Below are 26,683 nucleotides of genomic sequence, written 5' to 3'. Positions count from 1 at the left end.
TTCTGCCCTGGAATAGGGCTGTCACTTGGATCCTGTGGTAGTGGGCACCTTAGAAACACCAGAGCTAGTTACTGTGGGCTGCATAGCGCTGAAGATGGTGTGGGTTGGGGGTGGGTTATGATCTGTCTGACAGTAAAGCTCACACTCCAGCTGAGATCAGGGCCCACTGGCTGAGTGCTCAGTGGACACACTGGGGACATCTGCAGTGGAGCTGGAGGTGGAATTTCCAGCTCACGTACCCCCACTAGCGCACGGCAACAGGAGTAACAGGACGGGCTAGCAGCCCAAGCAGGTCCCCAGGGATTCAGATGGGACTGTACTAGGCCTACTGCGGCTACGCTGCTATTTTTAGCACCCCAGCTCATTCAGAGCTAGCAAGGGTATGTCTGTGGGAGCTGGTACAGCTGCCTCTGGCTCCCGTGCGGACACAGCCATAGCAAGAGGGAGACTCTCCTCCCTGAAGAGTTTGATGTCTGCACTGCAATAAAAGGCCCACGGCATTCAGACGATCCCCGCGGGCTAGGTGTGGGGGAACAGACCGGTCTGGGGCTGGTGTGACAGGCAGCCGTCTACAGCGGGCACAGAGCCACAGGCGCAGGTTTCATCCCTGCCCAGTGACCGGAGCCGGCTGTGTGAGGAGAGGATGCTGATAGGGGGGCGCAGTGGGGAGGTCTAGCTCTGGCTGCACTCGTGTGGTGGGGGAGGGTTTGGGGGGGCTGTGGCGGGCGAGGGGAAGGGCCTGGGGCTGTGGTTGGCCAGGCCGGGGGCACTGGAGCTGCTGCTTGCAATGCCCTGTCCCAGCTCAGGTAGCTTGGAGGGTTACTCCACGCAAGGATTTCTTACATGAGTTTTTCCCCAGCCCAACCACAGCCAGTTTCTTGTTCCTCTTCTCAGCCTTTCTGTCTCACTGCCCCTGACAGGTGGGGAGACCAGGTTCCCTTCCCCGGCTCAGCTGCCGGAACTGAACACTGTGGGGGTGGGGGGATCCAGCCGGCTTGCCCCAGAGGGGCCCTCCCCAACAATGGGTGCTCCTGTACAGTGAGTCTGGCAGCAGGCCAGCCCTGCGCTGGCACAGCTGGGGGCAGGCACATGAGGACAGACAGCATCTTCACCGCTAATAGCGGCCCTTGTGCAGCTCCTGGGACCGGCTCCCTCTTACATATTCATGGCAGGCTGGGTGGGGGGCTACCTTAGCAGCGGAGACTTTCACTGCCTGTGGGCAGGAGGCCCAAGGCGGCAGAGTGGACAGGGGGCACAGGGCAGTGGTGGGGCACAGGGTGGGCAGGGGGCACAGGTCTTTCCCCCAGCACAGGATGGGCCTTTACTATAACAATTCCCTGCATCTTAGACAAGATGCTATGAACCAGGTGGGGGCTGATGGCGGGGGGGGGGGTTCTCTCTTCCCTCTCCTGTCATTCCCCCCCCCCCAACTTTCTGCCTCTGTAATTGCTGCATCTGAGAAGAGCTTGTTGGGGAGATGTCTGGTCTCTTTTGCCTCCCCCACAAAAAAGTAAATTCCCCCCCTCCCTGCCCAGCCGCTGCCATGGAGAAGTGGGGTAATATACAGAGGAGGGAAGGAGCCCCCCCATCTTATTTGGGAGCTGGCTGGAGAGCATGAGTCTAAAGAGGCAGAGATGCTGAGGCTCGCGTCCCCTGTACCGAGACACCCTCTCTGCATGGGGTGCAGCAGCTAGGGGCTCCTTTTGTCCCTAATCCAGGGTAGCATCGAGCCTGGGATTACTTGGGTGACAGGTTCAGAGGTAACTCGTCCTTCCTTCTTGCAGCGTGGGTGAACAGTGCTCGGCATGAGCCCTTGGGAATCCAGGCCCCATCTGCTAACGACCCCTGGCCCTTCTCAGTAGGGGCTTGAACTCTCCCTCCTGGCAGTGCTGGACTGTGGGCAGGTGCCTGCCATCTTCCACCACTGAAGGGGCTGCATTTCAGAGGGCCTGTCAGTGTATTCTCTACAAAGCCGTTCTGGATTCCTGGGGTAATACAGACGTGTCATGTCTCACTACTATTCACTCAGGAGGCCTGGGTTCTCTTCTCAGCTCTGACATGGCCCTGCTGCGTCACCTTGGACAAGTCACAACCCTGCTGTGTGCCTCAGTTTCCCCTCTCTCACCTCTTGTCTGTCTAGATCATAAGCTCTTGAGGGCAGGGACTGTCTCTTAATGTGTGTAGTGGGACCCTGATCTCAGGGGGCGTCTCCAGGCACTTCTGTAATACACCTAATAGTAACACTCTGGAGGGCAATGTGCTAGGATAGTGGAGAGTCGTGCCCCATGTGTTGCTGTTTGCCACCTTCTTGCTGTGCCTCTGGGCTCACGTCCAGCACCCTCTTGGTGAGGCAGCGGCTTCTCCCAGCCAGGATCCAGCCCAGGTGGTTTTGCAGTGGATGAGACGCAGTACAAGGGAGGCCTTTGACCACTATGATAATGGAGAGGGGAAGTGTCCACACTGCAGAGTGCTGTGTGGGAGGGAAGTCTCCTGTAGACGGGGCCAGAAGAGTTCAGCCTAACCTGCGAGAGGGCCCTTTCTCCCAAGAAGCAGTCCCAGCCCCTCTGCAGGCAGCAATGCAGAGAGCGTTCTGAGGGGGAAGAAAGGGGAAAGAAATTTCAGCATCTCCCTTCCTGCTTCACCTGCCTGGGAACATCCCTGTGCGAGGAGCAGGTTCACCATAACCCCAGGTGCAGCTTCTGTATCTCGCAGCGTCAGGCCGATTAGCTGCGCCTTCTCTTCCTCTTCCATTCTGAGAACACACGCTGGGCAGCCTGCCGCCCCGGCCATGCAGAAGTGGGAGCCGGAATAAACTGGCGGTTAGTTCTAGGGGGGCTTCCCCACACCGCTGCACCACGGGGACAGGGAAAGCGCCTGCCTCGGCTGAGTGACCTGAGCGAGGGGCTAGCTGTGAGCACAGCCACAGGGCGAGTCCTGTCGGGTCAGCTGTGTTGGTTTAGCTTCCTCCACCACCACAAGGGATGTTCTCTGTGCTTGGGGGGGTGGGCCCCTTCTTTTTCACCCGTGAGGGGTGTCCAAATTCCCCCAGATCTCAAGGGCCGAAATGGAGCCTTGGGATCATGGAGTCTGACCACCACCAGAACACGAGCCGAAGGACTGCCCTGAATGGACTCCTGTTCGAATGAGAGCAGATCTTTTAGACAAACGTCCCATCCTGGTTTAAAAATGGCTAGCGAGGGCGAATCCACCCATTGGAAAGCCAGGCCAGTGGATAGATACACTGTTAAAACACGTATGCCTTGTTTCCCATCTGAATCTGGCTTCAGCTTCCAGCCACTCTCTTTTCAGACCTTTGGCTGCAGACAGGAGAGCCCCTTATCAAATCTTTTCCCCCTACTCCTTACCTGTCTCTTTGTTAAACAACGTAGCTTGAACTCCTTAAAGCGATTGCTATAACAGTTCTCCTGGCGCTCCTCTGAACCCACTCCCATGGATCGTTTTTGGATCCAGATCATTTGATTCAGGCCCACTTCAGATTCCAGCCATACCATGTTCCTCCTCAACACTGCCTGTCCTAGCCGAGGAGGGCTGGATTGGACTCGGTTAAGAGATGCCCCGTACAACAGGCTGCCGTTGACATGTTCTAGGCGTGGGGAATGGGTTGTGTCTAAATGTGGAGCTGGCTCTGGCCAAACCCCTATGTGGGGGATGGTGCTTTCATTCCCATGTTCAGGGGATGTAGTGACTGCACAGGGCCAGGCAATAGAGACTCGGATGCCAAAGGCTCGCAGAGAGGCTTCCTGGCCTCAGGGGAGTGGGCGGCATGGGAGGGCGTGCCTGGGAATTGGGGTGGGATCATCCTGGAATATGTTGCTGGCATAGGTTGAGGTTGGGCAGAGTGCAAGGAGCTGGAATTGGGACCCAGCTGCAGGGGGTGGGGCGGCAGAAAGAGATTGCTTCACCCATCATGGAAATGCAGCCAGCTCTAGGGTGGAGCACGGCAGTTGTTTAACAACATGCAGCAATGCTGCGCAACAACTCAGGCCCGGAAACGAAAGTGAGGGTCAGACCCGGCAGCACTGAACGTCTCAGCTGGAGTTCTGCCAGGGCAGCCCCTGTCTTGTGAAAGGGGGCATGGGGTCATTTCCCACCATAGGCAGCAAGTGGGACCGGGTGGTGACTCTCATTTCATGTTGCAATCCCTGATTTCCCCAGGGCACAGTCTGGGTTGCTCCCAGTTCCTTCCTGTAAGGCTGATTGGTGGTGACTTCTCTGTAGAGATTGGGAACATGCAAAGTGCGTGGGGAGGGGCTGGGGAATGGAGAAGTGCACTCGCCATGTGAGTAGGGGAGAGCCACCCCCGAGGTTGCTGCCCCTTCATGTGTCGCTTCACTAGCCTTGGTGCAGTGACGCTAGGGATCCATCCGGCCCTGGGAGCTGATCCTCACCAGACAGCTGATGCGTGGTTCCAGGTGAGGAGATGGCTGGTTAATGCCCAAGAGTCTGAGATCTCAGCCTGGGGATGCCTCTGCCCTTCTTAGTTGGCTGTTGCTCCCTGTAAGGGATTCAGAGACGCCGATTTCAGTAAAGAGGACGGCTGGATGGCTCTGGGACTTGGAATGGGCTATGGGGGACCCTTTGCCCTGGCATCACCCAGCTGGGCTAGTTAGATCACCAAAGCCGAGGCTGTTTGGTGGCCGGGGTGCAGTGAGTTTGGTGGGACATGGTGTGGTTCTTCCTGTCACCACCTGCTGCTCCCCCAGCGCTGGGCCGAGGGTTGTTTTGGCCGCTGCTCTCGGATGAGACCTGGCCATGCTGGAGCATGTTATCAGGGCGGCCGGGGGAGAAGCTTGACCTGCTCGTGTTGCTGGTGGCTACTCTGCTGGCCGTCATCCTGGGGAGTGAACTCAAGACCTGCAGTGTTAAGGCACGATGCCCATTTCAAGCGTATTTAACGTTCGTAGCCTGCAAGTACCTGGTGGCCCCAAGCAAATCCCGGCCACGTTGTGCTAGGCGCTGGACAGACAGAGGGCGAGAGAGGCTCTCCATGGGCAAGATGGGAGCAGGAGAAACAGAGGCATGGAGGGAGGAAGTGATGTGCCAAGGGCAGAGCTGGGAGCCTGAGCCCCACTCCTATGCCCCGGCCTCGAAACTCCACTGCTTGATGTACACAAAGCCTGTACCCTGTACTTAACACCCCGTCATCCTCGCGCTTGGCTCCCATGCGGTACAATCAGCATCACCCCGTGGCCAACGCGCCATCGCCAGGGCCCCCTTAATGCGTTAGGAACATGGGCTGCCTCATTGCATCAAAACCAGTCCAGTGCGGCTTGGCTTGGGTGTCAGATTCGTTGTTACTATAATGACTGTAGACAGACAACGCCTCAGACTGGGGTGTAGCTCGGGGTGGGGTCGGGAGGGAAGACTTTGTTTTGCGACCTCTGAGTTTGCATTTTGTGTGTGTGGAGTTTTTGTGGAGCAGGAGACAGGGTGTGGTCCAGGCCGACGAGGGGGCAGGGAGAGCCGGTACCAATTACCAGGGCACGGCGGTCCGGAAGGGGGCCTGGCTTCCCCGGCTTCGTTGGCCTTGTTTAGGCGATCCGCCTTTGCTGGGGGGCCTGAAAATATGTTTCCACCGGGGCCCGAAGCCACTCTTGGCGGCCCTGGGTGTAGATCCTGTGTATTTCAGCCCCTAAAGATGGCACCTGGGGAAACGCCACCTCTCTCCACTTCTCTCTTGCAGCTCTTCCAGTCTACCCAGTGCTGCGGTTCTTGAGGTGTCCCTGTGCTGCCTGCTGGGTGCTGCAGACACATGGGCCACCTGCTAAAGAATCTGTTTGGCTGGCAGCCTGGGCAAGGCCAGCTTGTAAAGGGTTAAAGAGCTCTGGGGGGCAGGGGGGCTCGGCTGGTCCCGACCCAAATAAAGGCTTCCCATCCCTCTTGGAGCTGCCGTGAAAGGCATGGTGCGTCCTTGAGCTGGGGCCATTGTCTCTCACTCCTTTTGTGCTCAGCCACCCTCCATGGAAAGTCATTTCACAGCCCAGTTGTCAGGAGATGAGGATGCAGGGAGACGGCCGTGTGGCTGGAATTCAGTCAGGACACTGAGGCAGATGGCTACTAACATGCTGGCTTGGGAGGAGTGTTCTGTCCTGGCTGCTGAGTCTGGGGGGGGGACAGGACATTAGCCATGTCCCTGCTGCTGGGATGGGGGCACTGGGCTTGGGTCACAAGGTCTCCTGTAAGGTATTGTATACAAAGTGATAACACGCTGGTCCTGAAAGCACTGCATGGTGTGTGTATGAAGAGTTATAAATATGATCTAGAAAATTGTGTTTGTGTTTGACAAGCAGTGCATAACCCAGCCTGCCCTAGACAGAGGAATGTGTATTTGCTTGTCCAGCCAGCCTGGTCATCAGGCAAAGATCACAAAGTTACATTTACATGCAAGGTAAACGAAGTCCTCAGGAAAGCAAGTGGGTGAAAAGGGACCACATAACAATCTCGGGGATGGAAGCTGCACCCCCAGGAAGTCTTCCTGTCTCTTGATGGAGGGTCAGTGTCCTTAGGGAAGCAAAGATGAGAAGAGTCATGCATCTTTCAGGTGATCAAAGAGACCAGCCTTGGGATGCTGCAAAGGTGGATCCTGGCTGGGAGAACCAGTCACACTGGTGAAGCTGCTGTAAGTAAGGAAACCATCTGGAACGAGACTGAGAGCTGATGAAGTTTTAGTTTTTAGAAGTGTATTTTTTATTTTTGGTTGCTTGAAGTCCTTTCTGGCTTTATTCCTTGTACTTGGTATCACTTGATCCTGTGTCCTGCTGTTAAATAAACTTGTTTTGCTTTTACTGTTCAGTGCCGTGATGGAAAGGCAGGGCACTGAACAGGGCATGTTAACCTAGGGTGACCAGATGTTAAGGAGAAAATATCAGGACTGCTGCAGGGGGTTTGTGTAGATTTTTTCTATTTATTTATTTATTTATATTTTTACACTCACCCATCCAGGAGTTCAGCAATTCGACGGAGAGCCAGTCGCGGATGGTCTTCGATGGTATTTTGGCAGCAGGTAATAAACCTTGCCACCAAAGACAGACGCATCTGCCGCCAAAATACTGCTGAAGACCATCTGCAACTGAAGGACTCTCTGCCAAATTGCCGCCGAAGATCCCGAAACAAAATATCGGGATAAATGGCATCCCGACCGTACTCTGGTCGGGACGCAGGACAAACTCCTCAAACGGTACAGTCCCGATTTTATCGGGATGTCTGGTCACCCTATGTTAACCCCAGTTAACAGGCCACAGGGTATTGCCTCTTTAAAGGAGCAACACACGTAATAACTTCTGGGAGTGTTCAGGAGGCGAGGGGGCTGGGTGTCTCCGGGGAACTCGGGAGTTGGGACTTGCTGTTTGTTACCAGGTTTGGATTGGCCGGGTCCTGGCGAGTTAGCTGGCAAAGCAGGCGAGCCGGAGGGGGGTTGTCACACAGCTTAGCAATAGCAAAACTCTCCTTTGCTGAGGGGATGGCAGTAATTTACAATTCTGGGAACCCCAACAGATCATCACAAAGGGGTGCCGTGGTATGTGGGTGTCCCCCTGTGTGTGCGTACATGCGTGTATTTCTGTTGGCCTTTCCCCACCTCCTGCAAAGGTTTTAACCCGTTTTCCCATTGGATACGGTTTATTCCACTTTGTACCTTTTATTAAACATAAATTACCCCAGTGCCGCCAAGAAAACCCCCACCTCCATACTCTCCCCAAACGCCACTCTACGGTGAGCGTTTCAATAGGGTTGAGGCTCCCAACTCTCACAGCCTAGGGGAGTTGAGTGCACCACACCCATTCAATGCTTTTTGAAAATCCCACCCTCGGTCTCTACCCAGTGCCTGGCCCATGACAGCAGGACCAGCTTTTGATAGGGTGTCCCGGGGAGGCGCTTCTGCCTAGGAATGGCTTGCGGGGGTGTTGGGGGTCCGTCAGATGGCAGGGCTGAGGAGCAGCATGAGGCAAGGGAGGGTTCATAATGCCATTTCAGGGGCACAGTGGTTTACTCCCAGTTGGACACGAGGTTGGGAAAAGAACCCAGGAGTCCTGAGTGTCGGGCTCATCCACTAGACCTCGCTCCCCTCCCTGAGCTGGGATTGGAACCCAGGGGAGGCCTGATTCCCCACCCCTTGCAGCCCTGTGAGCTAAGCGGCAGGAGGGGGCAAGCGTAGCGGCCTGGGTAGATGGCGTTACTGTCTGAAGGCTAGGAATGAACGACCCACGTGAGCAAGCCCACTGGGAGGGTGAAGGGTGCGAAGTTAGGCCCTGCTCTGGGATGGCCTGTCATCAGCTGGATCACGGAGGTGGTTGTGGGGGGGAGTTGTCCTATGGGATCTTACCACCTCTCTCCATCTCTCTTGTGTCCTCCAGGTGTGAGTCTCCTCGGGCAGGTAACATGGAGCAGCTAAACTGACCTGAGGAGCCGTCCCAGTGAGTGTCAATGGGGGTGGGGGGGCAGTGAGGGAGAGGCGGTCACATTGGTGAGGCAATGGAAAGGTTTTGCGCCTTGGGAGTTGTTTCCCCCTCATGCAGAACCTGGGCTTCCCTACCCAACTAAGGCAGAGCAAATGCAGAGCCCCTGGGAGAGGGAGAGGGCAGTGTGTTGCTCCCTGCGACGTTCTGCGCCTGCTTGGAACCACCGAAGTCCAGACAGGCTCTAAAGGTACAACCCTCCCACTCCCCTACAGCACAGCACAGCACACCGGACAGCCCCACGACCTCCTCCAGTCCCTGCAGGAGGTTTTTATCATCCCCCTCTCTGGCTGGGGAGTTAGCTGGAGCCTGCTGCAGAGTGTTTCGGTGAGTGGGTCAATGGCCTAGAGGGCAGGAGCTGGCTAGCAAGGGCTGCTGCTGCGGCCCTGAGTCTGTGCGTGGGCAGGATTTATAGACTCATAAACTTTAAGGTCAGAAGGGACCATTATGATCATCTCGTCTGACCTCCTGCACAAGGCAGGCCACAGAATCTCACCCACCCACCCACTCCTGTAACAAACCCCTAACCTGTTTCTGAGTTATTGAAGTCCTCAAATTGTGGTTTGAAGACCTCATGCTTCAGAGAATCTTCCAGCAAGTGACCCGTGCCCCATGCTGCAGAGGAAGGTGAAAAACCTCCAGGGCCTCTGCCAATCTGCCCTGGAGGAAAATTCCTTCCCGACCCCAGATATGGCGATCAGCTAAACCCTGAGCATGTGGGCAAGACTCACCAGCCAGACACACAGGAAAGAATTCTCTGTAGTAACTCAGCTCCCACCCCACCTAACATCCCATCCCAGACCACTGGACATATTTACCTGCTGATGATAATCAAAGATCGATAGCCTAATTTTGGCAATTAATTTGGCAATCCCATCATACCATCCCCTCCATAAACTTATCAAGATTAGTCTTGAAGACAGGTATGTCTTTTGCCCCCACTGCTCCCCTTGGAAGGCTGGTCCAGAACTTCACTCCTCTGGTGGTTAGAAACCTTCATCTAATTTCAAGTCTAAACTTCCTGATGGCCAGTTTATATCCATTTGTTCTTGTGTCCAGATTGGTACTAAGCTTAAATAATTCCTCTCCCTCCCTGGTATTTATCCCTCTGATATATTTATAAAGAGCAATCGGATCCCCCCCTCAGCCTTCACAGTGGATCTCTTCTCTCTCGCTGGCTTCAACGGGGCTTGGAATTTCCTCCTCCTCTCCCCACCCCCCCATCTCTCTGCCGTCCGTCTAACCCAGGGCTGCCAGTGGCAGGTGTCTGGGATGGCTCTGTCGCTTTCAATTAAGAGACACCAGGCTGCGCGCCCCCTGCATCCAACGATCTCCTGCCGCCATCGCCACCACTCAGGACACCATGTAGTGGTGCTCTCGGAGAAGAAACTGATGTGGGGGGCAGGGGGAGACACAGCCATGTTCCCTCTTCTTCCTCCCAAAGCAGGGAAAATAACAAATCATGCGCCGGGCCAGACGGAGCCCCCGCTCCAGCCAGCACTCCCCTGCACCCCCACCCCCAGGGATCCCTCCTGCCAGGTCCCCGTCAGCCATGCCATCAAGGCCCTAGGATTTGCCACCCCATCTTGGTCATGCGGGCCCGAGCACTGGGCCTTTCTCCAGCATGCCCAGGGCTCAAGCTAGGGCAGGCCACAGTGGGGCCCAGCAGCTGAGAGGTGTCTCCTCCCCCGGGAGCCCACTCCAGTGCAGCTGAGTGAGAAGGAAGCTGAGTCGCACATTGAGTGAAACACGGACGAAGCAGGGAGGTCCTGGTCCCTCCTGAGTGTGTGGGCCTAAGGCGCCGGGCCCAGAGGACGATGCTACTTCAGCCAAGCTTGTTGCTGTGCTGCACGTGGGCTGGCTGTGACGTGACGCTCTTGCACGGAGCACCAGGCACGGGGATGTGGAGAGGCTGGGGAGGGAATGAGCCATGCCGGGTGCTAAGATGCCTACTGCATACTATCGGGTACAGCCAGCGTGAGCGTCTGCTTCCCCTTCAGCGCCACCTCAGCTGGACGCAGGAGAAGGGCGGGGTCCTGCTTCCTTTGAAGGTGAATGGCACAGCCCTTCCTGAGTTCCATGGGGACACGACGAGCTTGTTCCGCAAGGCAGAGCGTCCCCAGGCAGGCAGCGTCTCTAGATCTGACCCTGGGTCATGCCCCTGCCCGAGGCATGCATTGCTGCCCGCGTGGCACAGGCTGTCGACTCGCGCAGGGAGCTCTCTGCCCAGCTCCTGCCTCTGAAGCTGCTTTCCAGCTGATCTGGCCAGCAGAGAACCCCACTGCAGAGTCCAGACCCCCCTCTGGGGTGGAACTGGGCCCATCTGTGCTAGGAGCCGGGCCTGCGCTAGCCACGCTGGGGAGACTTTCCAGAAATGTCCCCCATGTAGACGAGGCCTCGGTGCTGATCTCAGCCCAGCCCGTGTGGTTAAAACCGAGCAGGCCCTTGGCAGCCACCCAGCAGCAGAGGAGCCCCCGATTCGACGCAGGCTGGGAGCTGCAGCCTGACCACAGCTGCGCAGGGCTCTTCCTGTTTCTGTGGCTCCAGGGAAGGACTCTCAGCTGAGCCTGCAGACGCTGCAGAAGCCAAGTCAATATCTGCGTCGTTCTAGCAACGCTCCTCGTTTCTGGCCTGCATCCCCTCGGCACCCTTCAGGCTCCCCGTGCCTGCCTCTGCCCATGGGTCTCAGGCCTGGCCTGGCACAGTTCTCCTCATGCACCCACCGCCTCTCCTTCCCCCAGGCATGAGTCCGCCCACGCCTGACGTGCTGCTCCAGTGTGTCCATGCTCCTCATTCGTGCCCTATGTGGGAGGGAGCTGAGCCCCTCAAACGCCTCTGACTGGGGACTTGGGCCGGATCTGCAGCTGGTGCAAACTGCCGTCAGTGCTGATCTGCACCAGCCCGTCCCTACCCTTCGCCTTCTCCAGTGCAAAGTCCTGCAGAAGGGAGAGTGACTAGCAGGGGCCGGTGACAAGCTGAGACCCTGGGAGCCACTCGCCTTGAGCAGCAGGGATCTTACCAGCCTTCCTGGGAATCCACCAGAATCCCCCCACCTTTGCCACAGCTCCAGCAGGGCTCGGGGGAGGAGTGAATCTTTGCCCACTCTGCCAGCCCCATCACTAGTGTACCTGGGCACCAACCATGATGTTTTCCACCCCCAGCCTATTAGCTCCAGCTTCATGGATTAAAGGCACCTGGCCTGGCCTCCCACAGCCCAGCTCCCTGCCCCTGCCGGCCGGACTCCTGTGCCCTCCCTAACCCCCTGGCAGCTGGGCACACCTCTGTCCCCCTCCTCCTACAGCTTGACCCACTGACCTTATTGCCAGGCAACCGGCATGTGGCAGATGGCGAGAGAAGGAAGCGGAGTTTTGACAGCTGGGGAGGAGGGTGAAGTCAGTGCGCGCCCCATATCCACCCCCCCGCCAATGGAGCTGTGTGGTCACACATGTGCCATCATACGCAGCCAGACACACGCACTCCCCGGCGGGAGAGGCACCAAGTTGCAGTCATGTGCAAGGAAGAGGCGGGTGGGGCCCGAGTACATGGACCGTTGCTCTGATGCAGCGCTGCAGGAAGGTGGGGCTCTCTGGCTGGGTGCATCTAGTGGGGCAGGGGCAGGAAGGGTGCAACGGTTTGCTTTGGCGGGGAGCAGTGGGGTGGGCTGCTGGGGGGATGGACCCACCAAGCTGCTGGCCAGCGGTCAAGTTCCCGGGCTGGGAGGGAGGGATCAGTCAAGTTCCCGGGCTGGGAGGATCATTGTTCTGCTCCATGTGATGGGTCCGTTCCAGTCCAGCAGTGCACAGGAGTCACTGATGGGCAGCAGTGCACAGTCCGTGGCGTGTGCTAGCAGAGTTCCTGGAGGAAGGGCAGGGTCTTTTCGCCCCGCGTCTGACCCCACACTCACTCCTCTCCCTGCAGGCTTGCCCAGAATGGGCTGTGTGTATTGCAAGGAGAAGGGGTCGAATAAAGGCCAGACGGAGAACGTCGATGGCATGACCGGCTCGGCATCGAAATCCTGCTACGGCCCTGACCCGACCCAGCAGAATCCCACCAGCAGCTTCACCCCCATCCCTGACTTTAACAACTTCCACAGCACACCCGCCAGCACCGCCGGCGCCCCCTTCATGGGCCCCAGCCTCTATCCCAACAGCACCTTGCACATGCGTGGAGGGGGGATCACAGGTCAGTCTCCGTGGTGCCCCTGCAGTGGGGCTCTAGTGGATGGAGCACTGGGCTGGGAGTCAGGAGACCTGGGTTCTATTCCCTGGCCTGGCCCAGTCACTTCCATGCCCTGTGCCTCAGTTTCCCTGCTCACCCTGCATCTATCAGACTGTGAGCTCTTCAGGGCAGGGACAGTCTGTGCAGTGCCTGGCGTGACTTGACCTCAAGCCGTGACTGTAATACGCAGAGTGATGGTGGCAGCTCGCAGAAGCCTGCCAGGCTTGCCTGCCCATGGCAGATTCCTCACTGCCCTGTCCCTGTGTCTCGCAGGCGGGGGGGTGACCCTTTTCATTGCCTTGTACGATTACGAAGCCCGGACGGAGGATGACCTGACATTCCTGAAGGGGGAGAAATTCCACATTATCAACAATACGTGAGTGTCCCATTCAAGGCTGGGCCCCTCCCTTCCAGGAACGCTCCCTCCCGCCCCTGCCACAAAGTACAAATGCACCCGGGTCTGATGCTAGCTGGGGCTCCCTGCCCCACACGGCCCTGCTCCGAGAGCAGCTTGGCTGGGGGATTTCACAGCCCGTTGGCATTTGCACCACAAGCCCATCCAACCAGCTAGGCCGAGTTAAACCCACTGGGGACCGGGCAGGGGGCCTGAGCCTGTTGCTTGCTGCGGAAGACCTTGCTCCCAGGTCTAAGCTGGCTGGCACTGGTGGGGCAGGCTGGGAGCAGCTGAGGAGTGGCTCCTCCTCTGCCATTAATGTTGGATGCCACGTGCCGTGGGAGTGGGACAGAGGGGCTCAGCGGGGGTCTCCACAGCGGGGGCTGTGTGCCTGCTGTCGCGGGGGATGGGGCTTCCTCGCAGACTCTCACTCTGTCTCTTTTGGTTCCACAGCGAGGGCGACTGGTGGGAGGCGAGGTCCCTGAGCACAGGGGCCACGGGCTATGTCCCCAGCAACTACGTGGCCCCGGTGGACTCCATCCAGGCGGAAGAGTGAGTGGGGCAACCCTGGGCTGACTGGGGAACGGAGCTCGATTGACCGCTGGCTGGGGGCAGAGGAGGGAGCCAGTGATCCAGGGACATCCAAGACATGCTCCATCCCCCACAGCACCCTTGGGTTAATACAGACCCCTAGCCAATCCCTTCCCGGCCCCCAACACACACACACGATCTGTACCAAGGCACCCCAGCTCTAGGAATCGCCTCTCAATATCAGACCAGCTGGGGGACACAGTGGTAATCTGCTTCCAGCAGTGCCTGATGCTTCAGGAGGTGAAATCTCCCAGGATGCACCTCGCTGGCAAGTGGGAGGAGTGTTTCCTTCCTGACCCCTGTAACATCATCTGATGCCCTGGAGCATGAGAGTGGATTACCCCTAGCTTAGCCTAGATAAATATTCCTGTAGTACCTTCTGCTCCCAGATCCCCAACTGCATTGCACCCATTAGTAAATTCATCCCCACAGCCCTGCTGGGAGGTAGGTAAGGTTTATTATCCCCTGTTTGCAGAAGGGAAAATTGAGGTAGAGAGAAGATAAAAGGCTTCCATCCTGTGATCGGGCACCTGAACTATTTAGCGGCAGGGACCAACATTGAAAAAATGTGGCCTCAGCGACTTGCCCAAGGTCACTCGGAGGGACGGAGCCAGGAATAGAACTCAGGAGTCCTGACTCCCTGATTTTTGTTCTAAGTCTCAAACATACTGCCCCATCCACTACCTCCTGTGCCTGTGTGTACATCAGCTGCCTAGCTACCATATTCTGACGTATATTTCAATTGCACCTAGGGGCCCCAGCTGAGATTAAGGCCCTGCTGTGCAGGGCGCTGTATGTACCGAAGTAAGAGAGCGCCCCGCCCCAGAGAAGCTGCAGTCTAACTAGAGAGACAAAGGCTAGGAGAACAGATGCTGCATTCTCCCCATTTTACAGATGGGAGACTGAGGCTCCGGGAGAGTGGGTGATCTTCCCAAGTGCTCTCAGGAAGCCAGGAGCCAAGCTAGCTCTCTGAGTCTCAGGGCTTGGCCTTTCCCTGACCCTGTGTCTTCGTTTGAGAGTCCCAAATCCTTCCCTCTCCTTTCTGGATGCCCACGGCAGGTGGGGTGTAGGTGAGCCGTGGCTGCCAGGTACCCCTGGCATGTTACTAACCGTCCCTCTCCTTGCCCTCCACACCAGGTGGTACTTTGGGAAGATGGGGCGAAAGGACGCTGAGAGGCAGCTTCTGTGCCAGGGCAACCTCCGAGGGACCTTCCTCATCCGGGAGAGCGAGACCACCAAAGGTAGCGGCCGCACCCCTTATCATCTTGGGGGGTGTGTGTGTCTGGGAAAGGCAGCAGGGGCCAGGATCTTTCCCCACATCTGCCTCCACACCAGCAGCCAGCCAGCTCCGATAACTGGCGTGACAGTGGGGGGGATGTGCTTCCCAGCACGCAGCAGCAACCCAGGCCTGGCGCAGAGATTCCTCTCTTCCCTCCCGACCCCGCATGCCTGAGGAATAGCCCCCATCTGAATCCCCCGTGGCTCTCCCATACAGTAGCACAGTGCCCCCTGCTGGTGTCCACTAGCTGCTCCCACCAGGCACCCTGCCTGTGTCTGTCTCCGGCCCAATCCCTTTGCTGTCGCTCCCCAGGTGCCTATTCCCTGTCCATCCGGGACTGCGACGAGACTAAGGGCGACCACGTGAAGCACTATAAGATCCGGAAGCTGGATAACGGGGGCTATTACATCACCACGCGGGCCCAGTTCGAGACTATCCAGGAGCTGGTCCAGCATTACAGAGGTAAGTGGGGGGGCAAGCCAGGGCCAGGCAGGGATGGCAGCAGAGGGAGTGTGGTGTGGAGAGATGGGTTCGGTCCTGGAGCCCACAGGGCCTAGGGGAGTTGAGGGCGTCAGTTGTGGTGCTGGCCTGTGCAGACCGAAGTAGGGATCTGGGTGAGCTGGAGGGTGCCTACTGCGCGTCTTGGAGATGCCGTTGGCCTTTCTGCCCCCTGCCCTGAAATCCACTGGCCTGACACCTTCGCCCCAGCCCTTGAGAGAAGCCCCCAGATCTGAGCCGGAGGGAATTTCAGCCTGTGGCAGCTGCAGAAGCAGGGGCTTTGGCTGAGTGGGGTGGAGATGCTCCTGAGCTGCCCCAGAGCGGGGACTCCGGGAGATGTCTCCTTCCTGCGCGGGATGAGCCCTTGGGGAACCTGTGCCTGGGTTGACGAGCCTCTGCTAATTCCTTGTGCTGCAAAGGAAACTCGCCCCGGCTGGAGCTGCTGAGTTCACGCTCACCACAGCCCCTCTCCTCCCATCGTGCCTGCCTCCTTATCTAGCAGCATCCCCCCGCCCCCTGGCATCCTGTGCCAGCCATATCTGCTGAGGGGGGGGCTCCTTTGGTCACTGCCCTCCACCCCACCCCAACACTGATCACAGATGCCAGCCCGTGGGAGCAATGCACGGACCGAGGGGGTCAGACCAATGAGGGCTCTCCAGCAACTGCGCACTGGCTGGGAGACGGCCGAGCTCCGCACTCGCCGTTCGGTGCTGGCCAACGTGCCAGGTCCAGGACGGCTGGGAAACCCACTGCTCGGGGCCGGGCCGCCCAGGGAGTCAGGCCGGTCTCAGACTGGGGCAGCGCAAGCTTAGCAGGCCCCACTGAGGGGTAGAACAGAGCTCCGGCAGGCTCCTCCCCAGGACTCGCACTCAGCTGAACTCCTGTGTGATCCTCCCAATTGCAAAGCCCAGGCATGACTCCTTAGGGGATCCCCTGCAATGAGCCCCACACCTGCTGCTGCTGCTCCTGCAGCACAGGCCTGCTGCCCTGTGAGCAGGGCCCCGGCGTGACCCCCCGTGTGGGGCAGGTGAGAGGCGTGGCTGTCCTGACTCCCGTGTGGGGCAGGTGAGAGGCGTGGCTGTCCTGACCCCCCATGTGGGGCAGGTGAGAGGCGTGGCTGTCCTGACCCCCGTGTGGGGCAGGTGAGAGGCATGGCTGTCCTGACCCCCCGTGTGGGGCAGGTGAGAGGCGTGGCTGTCCTGACCCCCGTGTGGGGCAGGTGAGAGGCGTGGCTGTCCTGACCCCCCATGTGGGGCAGGTGAGAGGCGTGGCTGTCCTGACCCCCGTGTGGGGCAGGTGAGAGGCATGGCTGTCCTGACCCCCCGTGTGGGGCAGGTGAGAGGCGTGGCTGTCCTGACCCCCGTGTGGGGCAGGTGAGAGGCGTGGCTGTCCTGACCCCCCGTGTGGGGCAGGTGAGAGGCGTGGCTGTCCTGACCCCCGTGTGGGGCAGGTGAGAGGCGTGGCTGTCCTGACCCCCCGTGTGGGGCAGGTGAGAGGCGTGGCTGTCCTGACCCCTGGGGCTGGCAGGGATGTGTTTTCTCTCTCCCTGCCCTCGAGTGCCTCATCTCTCCGTCTGTGCTCTCACTCTTTCTCTCTTTCTCCTCGCTCCCTCCTTCCCTCGGCTCTGTCCACAAGAGCGAGCTGCAGGCCTGTGCTGCCGCCTGGCCGTGCCGTGCCACAAGGGGATGCCCAAGCTGGCAGACCTGTCTGTCAAAACCAAAGACGTGTGGGAGATCCCGCGAGAGTCGCTGCAGTTGATCAAGAAGCTGGGCAATGGGCAGTTTGGGGAAGTGTGGATGGGTAGGACTCTCCAGGCGAGCGGGGGGGCTGAGCCAGGAGGGGAGGGGAGAACCCCAGGCCTGCAACCAACCAGGGCGAGGGGAGGCACCCCAAAGACTGGATCCATCCAGGGCATCCTAGAGACACAGGAGGAAGAGACAGGGCTGCTTGTTGGCGTGAGACTTCATGAGCTATCTGCAGGGTCTCCTGGTTAGCAATCTCGGCAGGACTAACTGAGCCCTGGGGACTGAAATCCCTTCTCACCGCTCGGGCGGGCTGGCCAGGCCAGGGCGCGGGGGCACCACTTCTTTGCTGTGGATGCTTGGGGGGGCTTCCCTCCCCAGACTCTCTCCAGCACGAGCGTCTCGCTCGCGCACACGGGAATTGGCTCAAGGAAACATGCTGCTGAAAGCCATCAGGGGAGTTGCCCTTGGATCCAGCCTAGTGCCACCCTTCCCCTGCTGGTGGGGAGCACCCGATCGCCTGCTCTGGGTTGCTCTCTGCTGGCTCTAGGGCCTGGGACAGCAATCTGTGGAGAGAGGGAAGAAATCAATCAATTAATCCAGACTCAGCCTGGCCTCCAAGCCAGCTGCATGGCACTGCCATTTGCTCCTGGTTCTGCCCCACTGATCAGCCAGACCTGGCAGCCAGTAACTCCTCTCTATGCACCTGTCCGGAAGGTGGGTCTGAGCAGCCATAACTGATCTGTCCTCTTGTCGGGGAGGTGGGGACTGCAGGGCAGATCCAGGCCGGACCCGTGTACCCACGGGGAGACCCTGCCCTGGCAGGACAAACCCACCCCTGCTATGATCCTACACGTTGCATCCCGGGAATGCAGGTGAACAGCGCCAGCTGGTGGACAAGTCAGCCGGGGCCAAGGCAGGCGATCAGTCAGAGCCTGGGCTCCCCTCCTCCGCCTCTCAGCCCTTGTGCATGTGCATGCCGAATTCATCCCATTCTCCACTCCCCCCTTCCTCTCTCCCGCCTCCTCCCCGTCATCCCATCCCCTGCAGAGTTCAATGACGGTCTGTGCCATCTACTAACCCGGGTATGCCCCAATATGAAGCCTCAGACTATGAGCCTGTCTAAAGACGCCTGGGAAATAACACGGGAGTCCGTAAGCTTGGACAAGAAGCTTGGCATGGGCTGTTTTGGAGATGTCTGGATGGGTAAGGCGGGCACCTTGCAGCGGGAGGACGGGGATGGGGCCAGAGGCTGGTTATTGCAGGGCTGGGAGAGGCCGGGGGGAGGGGGAGTGATTCCATCTGGTCCCCACCAGACCCACGGTGGGGCACGACTGAAGGTCTCCTCCCGTCAGATGTGGGGAGGGGGTCTCAGAGAAGCCTCTCTGAACTTTTCCAGCCCATATGGGAGTGGGGGAAGGGAATTTGCCCCATTCCAAGTGGGGCTCCTACACTGGGGGGAAGCCTCTGTGGGGTGACTTTTGCCCCCCATCCCTGAAATGGGGTGAGACATGGGCACCCATGGCCTGTCCTGTGATGGGCGGGGGCATGAGACACAGGAATCCCTTGCCCATCCCATGTTGGGGGGCGGTGCTGATCTGGGGGTCTCTGCAGGGAAGGGGTGCAAATGACTGAGGGTCTGCTATGTACCCTGGGAGTGACGAAGATTTCTCTGCTGGGCTCTTCATCCTGGAGGCATCCCTCCCCCCCCCCCCCACCCAAGCTGGCACTGACTGACCCCCACCTGCATTGCCATTGCCGGTCGGGGCGGGCGCGCCGTGACGCTGTCCCTCTTCCCGCTGGCTCCAGGCACGTGGAACAGCACCACCAAGGTGGCAGTGAAGACGCTGAAGCCGGGCACCATGTCCCCTGAGGCCTTCCTGGAGGAGGCCCAGATCATGAAGCTGCTCCGGCATGACAAACTGGTGCAGCTGTACGCCGTGGTGTCGGAGGAGCCCATCTACATCGTCACCGAGTTCATGAGCCAGGGTGAGAGCATTGGCGGGGGGGGGCATTGGCAGATTGGCTTCCTACCCCAGCTGTGTCTGCACCAGGGCAAGGGACTTGGCGAACACCGACTTCTAGCTGGGGGTTGGGGGCAGGCCTGGAGGCTCACGTCCTGATGCTCCCTCTCCCCTCCCCCAGGGAGCTTGCTGGATTTCCTGAAGGATGGGGATGGCCGGTTCCTGAAGCTGCCCCAGCTGGTGGACATGGCAGCCCAGGTACAGGGGATGGGTCCTGGTGGGGGTGGGAAGCGGGAATCGCCAGGGCTGGAGATCCAACATCTGGCCAGGTCTCGTCTGGGAGGGGGCTCCTTGCAACCTGCCCAGGCCAGCCGCGTCCTGAGTGGGGAGGGGCTGGGACTAACCCCCAGGAGGTGACGGGGGGTCTGCATCCCAGTCAGGCTGGGCGGGGGCGGGGGGGGCTTGCCCAGGGCACCAGCGTTCTCACCACACACTCCCCGCCCGCAGATCTCGGCTGGCATGGCCTACATTGAGCGGATGAACTACATCCACCGGGACTTGCGTGCCGCCAACATCCTGGTGGGTGACAACCTGGTGTGTAAGATCGCGGACTTCGGCCTGGCCCGCCTCATCGAGGACAATGAGTACACGGCGCGCCAAGGTGGGCCTGGCTGCGAGGGGGCAGGGCTCTTGGGCTGTGCCCAGGGCTGGGAGTGGTTGGGTTCCCCTCTGCCCCAGATGGACCATGGGGCAGAGTGACCTCCCCAACCCCATCCTCCCGCAGCACCCATGTGCCAACACTGGGGGAGGCGAAGGGGCCACGGATCCCCCGCTGGCGTTGGATCTGAGGAGCTCTGCACCCTAGCTGGTGGCGGCATGCTGCCCCAGGGGAGCCTGCCCCTGCGATGGTCTCATCCCCTGCCCCTGCCCCATCTCATCCACCTCGCCTCCTCCCAGGTGCCAAGTTCCCCATCAAGTGGACAGCCCCGGAGGCTGCTCTCTATGGGAGGTTCACTATCAAGTCGGACGTGTGGTCCTTCGGCATCCTCCTGACCGAGCTCGTCACCAAGGGCCGCGTGCCCTACCCAGGTATGGCTGTCTGGCATCAAGAGGCAGCCACTGGCTCTGCCCCCTCTTGCTGGTGTTGTTCGTTAGTGGGGGCTGTGGGGACTTGTGCTGGTCCAGGGGAGGGAGCAGGGTCTAGTGGTTAGAGCAGCAGTCTAGGCATTGGGTCTATTCCCAAGTGGGAGGAGTGGTGGTTAGCGGGGTCTATGACTGGCTCTGCCACTGGCCTGTGGAGTGACCCTGGGCAACTCACAGCCCCACTCTGTGCCTCAGTTTCCCCATCTGTAAAAGGGGATAATGCTGCTGACTCTGTTGGGAAGTGCCTGGAGAGCTGCTGATGAGAAGCGCTATAGAGGAACCAGGCAGCATTATCAGCGGTTAGAGCAGTGGGGCCTGCCAGTCAGGACTCCTGGGTTCTCTTCCCATCGCTGACACTACCGACGTGACCACTTCCCTCACGCCTCAGCAGGGTGGGGCTATACCACGTCCCTCCCTCCCCTAGGAAATCCCCATCATTAATGCCCACAACTCAGCCGCTGTCCTTGTTGCTCAGGCATGAATAACCGGGAGGTGCTGGAGCAGGTGGAGCGGGGGTACCGCATGCAGTGCCCCAGCAGCTGCCCCCAATCCCTGCACGAGTTGATGGTGCAGTGCTGGAAGAAGGAGCCCGAGGAGCGCCCCACTTTCGAATACCTCCAGTCCTTCCTGGAAGACTATTTCACTGCCACAGAGCCTCAGTACCAGCCGGGGGACAACCAGTGAGCCCCACTCTCTGAGCCAACCGGCCATGCCCAGGGGCCCTTCTCTGCAGCGGCTGCACCGGGCCAGGACTTCCCAGGTGGCACTAGGCCAGGACTCACCATGCCAGCCAGCCGTGCCCAGGCGGCACCAGGCAAGGACTTCCCTCTTTGGACAATCTGGGCCAGACCCTTTTTTTATAGCCCCCTTTTGGGGGTTTTGTTACTTTCCTGCCATCTGCGCTCCCCTCGCTCTGCCCCGGGGCGGATGGTGCTTTGCACATTTGCCTCCTATTCTAATGAGGATCCCAGCCCAGGGCCATTCTTGAGGAGGTGGGGAGCTGAGTGAGGCTGCCCTGCAGCCCCCTTGTTGCTCCCCCATGGAGAAATCTCCCCCCCCCCCCATTTCCAGCTGCCTTCAACACCTAGCTCTTAATGCAAGAGGTTTGTTTTTTTTTCCCTGGGAAGCAATGAGGCCATGCTGCCCGCAGGGGCCAGAGGCCAGCCCAGCCTGCAGACATTGGCCCCCTGAGCTTGGAGGGATGCTCTCAATGTGGGGGCACTGGGTTTCGGAGGTGGCAGTGGCCGGGCCTGCTGCGCCTCAGTGGCCTTGGACAGGGCTGGGTCAGGGCCATCGTCCTCCAACTGGATTGCAGCAGCTTTGGAGTGTGTCTGTCAGGTCATTCTCTCCTGGGGCTGATGTCTGCGCCCTGTCTCCAGCCCCCCAACTCTTCAGCGTCAGACATGTGTTGTCCCGCTCCGCCCGCCTGGCTCTGGCCAGCTGCTGGTGGCGCCAACTCCAGGAGGGGGGCACCATCTGCCACAAATGCCTGGGGCAGAGGAGGGGTCTTTGCTTCCCATGGCCTGGGCACCCCACAGCACCCCAAACTGAGTCAAAGACCTTGCCGAAGCTCTCCACCTGCCATGCAAGGCTTGGATGGAGGCTGGGAGAGGGGATGTGTGGAAGGTAACCGGTTCCCCCCCTTGCAGCCCAGGCAGGTACCCTTACCCCCAGGGGGTGGGGACAGGTGGGTGGGGGTCCTTCCATCTCTAGGAGCCCCCATCTCACTCGGGGGCTAGGGCAGGCTGTTGCCCAGCTTGTGCCACCACGGCGAGCCCCTCGCTGCCAGTCCTATCGTGCTGTGGAACCTGTGGGGGCAGAAGCCCATTGCTGGCCACTCCCCCAGGGAGTCTTCAAGCCTCCTTGGGTAGCATTACAAAGCCTGGGGGTCAGGAAGTGTCTCCAGGTGGAGGCAGCACCCCACCCCCAGCTCATCTAATCATCTCTTGTGGCAGGGACTAGCACGGCACACCCCCCCCCGCCACCGTTGGAGTACCTGAGGCCAGGGGCACACTCCGGACTATTGGGGTGCGTGGATGTAGAGCCACCCTGGCGTGGCCCCCGTCCTGTGCGTCTGCCCAGGGGGCCTGCACTGGGGTCCCATGGGGCAGCCAGCTAGCACATTGGAAGGACGGGGCGGAGCGGAGGGGTGACCCAGCTGCCGATTTCTTTGCTGAGAAGCTTGGCCCTTTGCTTGTTCCCCAGCTCCCAGGCAGTCCCTAACGGACAGATGGAAGCCAAGCCTCATGTCTTCTCTGCCCTAGCACAGCCGGGGAGGGGGGGAACTAGATGCTCCCATCTCCATTCCCCCCGTGTGGCCCCCAGTTGAGCATTGCTGCCCTGAGGCCTGTGATGTGGCTCGGCCCTGGCGATTGCACCAACAGGGGGCGCGCCCCTCCCGCCCGTGAGCCCCTGGGGCCTTGCACCCTTTTGTATGTGACTTTCCGCCAAGCTGTTCGTTTATTTATAAAACTTTAACAAATCCCTTTGCCCTCCTCTCGGGGAGGAGCGGGTCCCAGTCCTCCCTGGGGCTCAGGGAGCCAGCTGGGAAATGTGTGTGGGGGGATATTCTATGTTTTTCCTCTCTTTCCCAGTTTGTAATTCTTGCTTTTGTTTCTTTTTCTTAGCCAGAACCAAATTGTTAAAGCCATAAACTGCTGCCCAGGGGAGGGGAGCAGGCAGTGCCAAATGCTTCTTAAACTGGGGGGAACAACCCCAAGGCTGGGCTGGGGGGATGCCTGATTTAGCCTTGTGGGGGGCAGATGTATGTCCCCCCTAGGAATCCCAGGCCCTGTTCCTACTGGAAGGCACTCGGGCAGGGAGGTCATTTCCCCCTCGGCGAGCCCAGCCCCTGCATCTCATGCTAAGGGTGGAGTAAGGCTCCACTCTGGACCAGCCTCGGTGGAGGGGTTGGGGGACAGGAGCAGAATGTGAATGCGATTGGTGCGGGGGAAAGTGCCACCCACTCGGCCTGAGTCTCAGAGAGGCCAAGCTCCCGCAGCTCCCCCATTGAGCCAGGGCTGCATCCAGGGTGTGGAGCCCCTCTGAGCCAGGCACCGTGGTACTGGAGCCCTCTTTATTCCAGGGCATAATTTATAACCGTTAACTTTAATTCTCCTTTGACAACGTCCAGCAGAGGGGTCTGACCTTGCTCCTACAGCCAGCCGAGGGGGCTTGCTCCCTGCCGCTGCGGGCTCTGGTCCTTGACTGGGAGATGGACACAGGGCCACGGGCCAGCCTTTGGCCCGTCCGCCCAGCTACAGCACAGAGCGTTCGAGGCCGCGCCTGCCTGTGGGAGTTCTGCCGAGGCTCCCTGCCCATGCTGCGATGGTTTTTTTTAAAATTGATCTGTAAATAAAGAGAAATAAACCTTTCTAACAAGCAGGGGCATGGTGTGGTTCCCTGGGGTACCTGCAGGCATACAGCGCTGCTGGGGTTTGGAGTGGGGAGCTCAGCCCACACGAGTTAAAGGACCAGGCTGTCGGCTCTAGGGGCTCAGGGTTAAATCCGAGATTAAAATAGGTTGTGTTGGAGGAAAGGGATTCTGGCCTAAACCAGGCCCCTCCCCCTCCCCGGGAGGCTCCAGGCTGGAATAGGGAGGAGAGCTGGGGGTCCTGGTCGAGCTGGGGAGGGAAGCCCGGGGCTGCTGGCTGGCAGGCCCCATGGACGTTGACAGAAGCAGCACGCAGATGCAGACCCAGCTGGAATTGCAGAGGCTGGGTGTGTGGCAATGCGGGTCTGAACTCCCCCCTCTGCCACAGGCTCCCGGTCCCCTTGCCCAAGGCCCAGAGCAGCAGGCCCGTCCCTTTGCGGTAAGGGAACAGCTTGCAGGAGGCTCTGCGCCCAGACTGGCACAATTCACTGCACCGGTGAGAGGGAAGCTGGGAGCGAGATGGTCCCAGCTCCTGGCCTTTCCCCCTCCTAGCCGCAGCTCCCCCCACCAGCTCCTCCGCTGTGCGCTGGCACCGGCTGCAGTTGCTGAGGAACAGGCCCTAAAGCTGCTCTCGCCTCCCCCCAACTGCCAGGGTGTTAAAATCCTCCCTAAAATCCATCTGTGGAGAGGCCATTTGGTACAGAGCCGCTTCCCAGGAGCCGAGATTAACACCAGTCCTGGCTGGAGAGACAGCTGGGCTTTGTTGCTGGGGGGGGCAGTTCTCAGGCTAGAATACAAATGGCTAGAGCCCCAGGTGAGAGCGGTGGGGGCTGGCGAAGGGAAAAGCTGGCCCCATGCAAACAGCTGGGCCACGTGGCTCCTAGCAGGCCCAGATGTGGCAGAGCATGTTCCGTGCAGTCAGCTAACACCCCCGGAGCCCCACGCCTGCCCAATGACGCATGCACACACACTGTCAGGCAGGCTGGTTGGCCGCTCTACCAGGGCTTCCGTGCTCCCAGCCAGAACCCTCCGCCTGCCCTGCTGAGCCCAGGGCTTTGCACAGTGAACACAGATTTATGCCCACTGGGCCGACGGAGGCCGAGCCCCAGCAGCCTCTCTTCTGGCGGGAGTCAAGCCTGCAGCAGAGAACGGCCCCTGTGCAACGCACACTCGTGTGTGTTTGTGCCGGTGGGGGGGAGAGTTGGGGATGGCTACAGCCCCCCCACCTGTATGGCAGGAGGCTCCCCCTAGTGGCCCTACTCAGATTTGCACCATAAAAGCTGTTTTTTTAGCTGCCTCCTGCCACGGAGCAGCTGCTCGGTGTCTTTGCTATGGAAGGAAGGGAGGAAGTTCTAATCCTTGGAACTGCACAGCCATCTTGTGGGGGGAGCTGTGCAGGCCCGGGGCTGAGCAAACAAGGCCCCCTATAAATAACTCTCCTTGTGACCGCGGGGCCTCAGACAGGGTCTGGCATTCAAAAGCACCCCTGGAAACGGCAGGTTTATCAGAGACAGGGCTAAGGGGCAGCAAATTCGACAGCCTAGGGGTCATCCTCAGCACGGGCAGCCTCCTGCTGACCTGAGCTGTTAAGCTGGGATGTCTAAAAGACAGGATCTCAGCTAGCCACAGCATGGATTGATCCCTCCATTGCCCCTCTCTCCGGCTACATGCTGTACGCCCTTCCCAGCAGCTCTCTGCCACAGTCCTTTCCCTATTATGCCTCCGCCTACCCACTGTTTCCCTGTCCCCTGCAGCACCCGCCCCAGGGGAAGGGTCATGGAGGCAAAACACAGTAGGAAGCTGCAGGGCAGGGAGGGACACGACTGTGCCTTCCAGGCGGTTGGGTTAGCTCCGTGAGGGAGCTGGCTGCAGTTTGCTGATGCAGAGCGGGCCCGAAGGGGGCTGCTCCCCGGTTGGAAGCTCTGAAGAGCCAGAGGGTGTCAAGGACAGGGTAAGGGAAGCGCTAACGAATGCTGGTGCTTAGCAGTGACACCAGATTCAGGCCCTGATCCTGCCCCCGGGCCCAGGCCAGGGCTCTGCCCCAGCCTATGCGCTCGCTCTGGAATCACTGGCCCTGCTTAGACGGCGATTCAAGGTGGGATGGTCGCTGGCCGCTGCAGACACAGCCCCTGCCCTACCACGGGTTACGCCGGCTCCCCCAAGGGCTCTAAGGGGATCACATGGCATGAGTTAACACCCGTCTCATCCACACTAGGCTTCACAGCCCTGTTTACTGCCACACGCTGACACCACGTCTTAAGGCCTCTCTGGACAAGGCCTGTGGGCTCGGTGCTGCTCCCCACATGAGGCTTCCTGCCGTGGTCTCGATTAATTCGTGGACAGATTAATTCCTGATCTGCCTGCAAGGTCACAAGCTGGGGGGGAGCAGCACCAGCACCACCCGGAAACAGCTGCTCGCTGCCAGGGCATCCTGCAGGCTCTGCGCTGCTCCTCTCCGGGGGTGAGTCAGCCTATGAGTCTGGGCAGGACAGGGCAGGGGGAATATTTCTGGGTTTATTGGGCAGGGGGAGCAGGCCTGGGGCGTGTCCATTGAGTGGAGAAGGTGTGTCTGGTAACCAGGCCTGGTGGGGAGGATTGAAAAGGCTGAGACGCGTCACCTTCCATGGGGTGGCAGCATTTGTTACCGTTCAGCGAAGGGGCCCTAGGTCCCCCGGCTTGAGGTTGGAGGGGAAAGGGTTAACCTGCTGTGCACCAGGCCTGGCTGCAGGGCAGTGCAGGGCCCAGCTGTGGCCCGTTAATTAATTCCCCAGCACAGGAGCAAAGGGTGCATCTGGCAGGACCAGCTGGGGGCGGGGGCTCTGGAGCGAGCTTGGCTGGCCATGGGGGTCGCTGTCTGGAGAAGGCCCAGTGGGACTTTGACCTGGTTTTCAGTGCCTGTGCAGCTCTCAGCCTTCAATAGAAACCCCAGGCCCCAGCTCTGAACCGAGCAGGAATCAGGATCTTGTTCTGGTTTCTTTACACTGAAATGCACCTCTTTGACCCCTTG

General features: G+C 59.4%; 1 protein-coding gene across 2 annotated transcripts in view; it reads left to right on the top strand.

Moving 5' to 3' along the window:
• The window catches only part of FGR (FGR proto-oncogene, Src family tyrosine kinase), a 36,915-nt gene extending 13,237 nt beyond the window's left edge, over positions 1–23,678 (top strand). The window contains exons 2-13 of one of the 2 annotated variants that reach the window (XM_030538935.1): positions 8,373–8,432; positions 12,393–12,656; positions 12,966–13,068; positions 13,540–13,638; positions 14,815–14,918; positions 15,269–15,418; positions 17,090–17,254; positions 19,006–19,185; positions 19,342–19,418; positions 19,668–19,821; positions 20,118–20,249; positions 20,779–23,678. In XM_030538935.1, the coding sequence (XP_030394795.1) occupies positions 12,404–12,656; positions 12,966–13,068; positions 13,540–13,638; positions 14,815–14,918; positions 15,269–15,418; positions 17,090–17,254; positions 19,006–19,185; positions 19,342–19,418; positions 19,668–19,821; positions 20,118–20,249; positions 20,779–20,987 (1,626 nt within the window). In that variant the 5' untranslated portion in view covers positions 8,373–8,432; positions 12,393–12,403 and the 3' untranslated portion in view covers positions 20,988–23,678. Of the gene's footprint in view, positions 1–8,372; positions 8,433–12,392; positions 12,657–12,965; positions 13,069–13,539; positions 13,639–14,814; positions 14,919–15,268; positions 15,419–17,089; positions 17,255–18,246; positions 18,403–19,005; positions 19,186–19,341; positions 19,419–19,667; positions 19,822–20,117; positions 20,250–20,778 lie in introns of both variants that reach the window. The other variant, XM_030538936.1, reaches the window with a different exon arrangement.
• Positions 23,679–26,683: the final 3,005 nt, after the last annotated feature.

Source organism: Gopherus evgoodei, chromosome 20 (assembly GCF_007399415.2).
Source record: "Gopherus evgoodei ecotype Sinaloan lineage chromosome 20, rGopEvg1_v1.p, whole genome shotgun sequence".
Taxonomy (NCBI): Eukaryota; Metazoa; Chordata; order Testudines; family Testudinidae; genus Gopherus; species Gopherus evgoodei.
The sequence above is the reverse complement of the archived record's forward strand: the minus strand, read 5'-3'. Positions and strand labels throughout refer to the sequence as shown.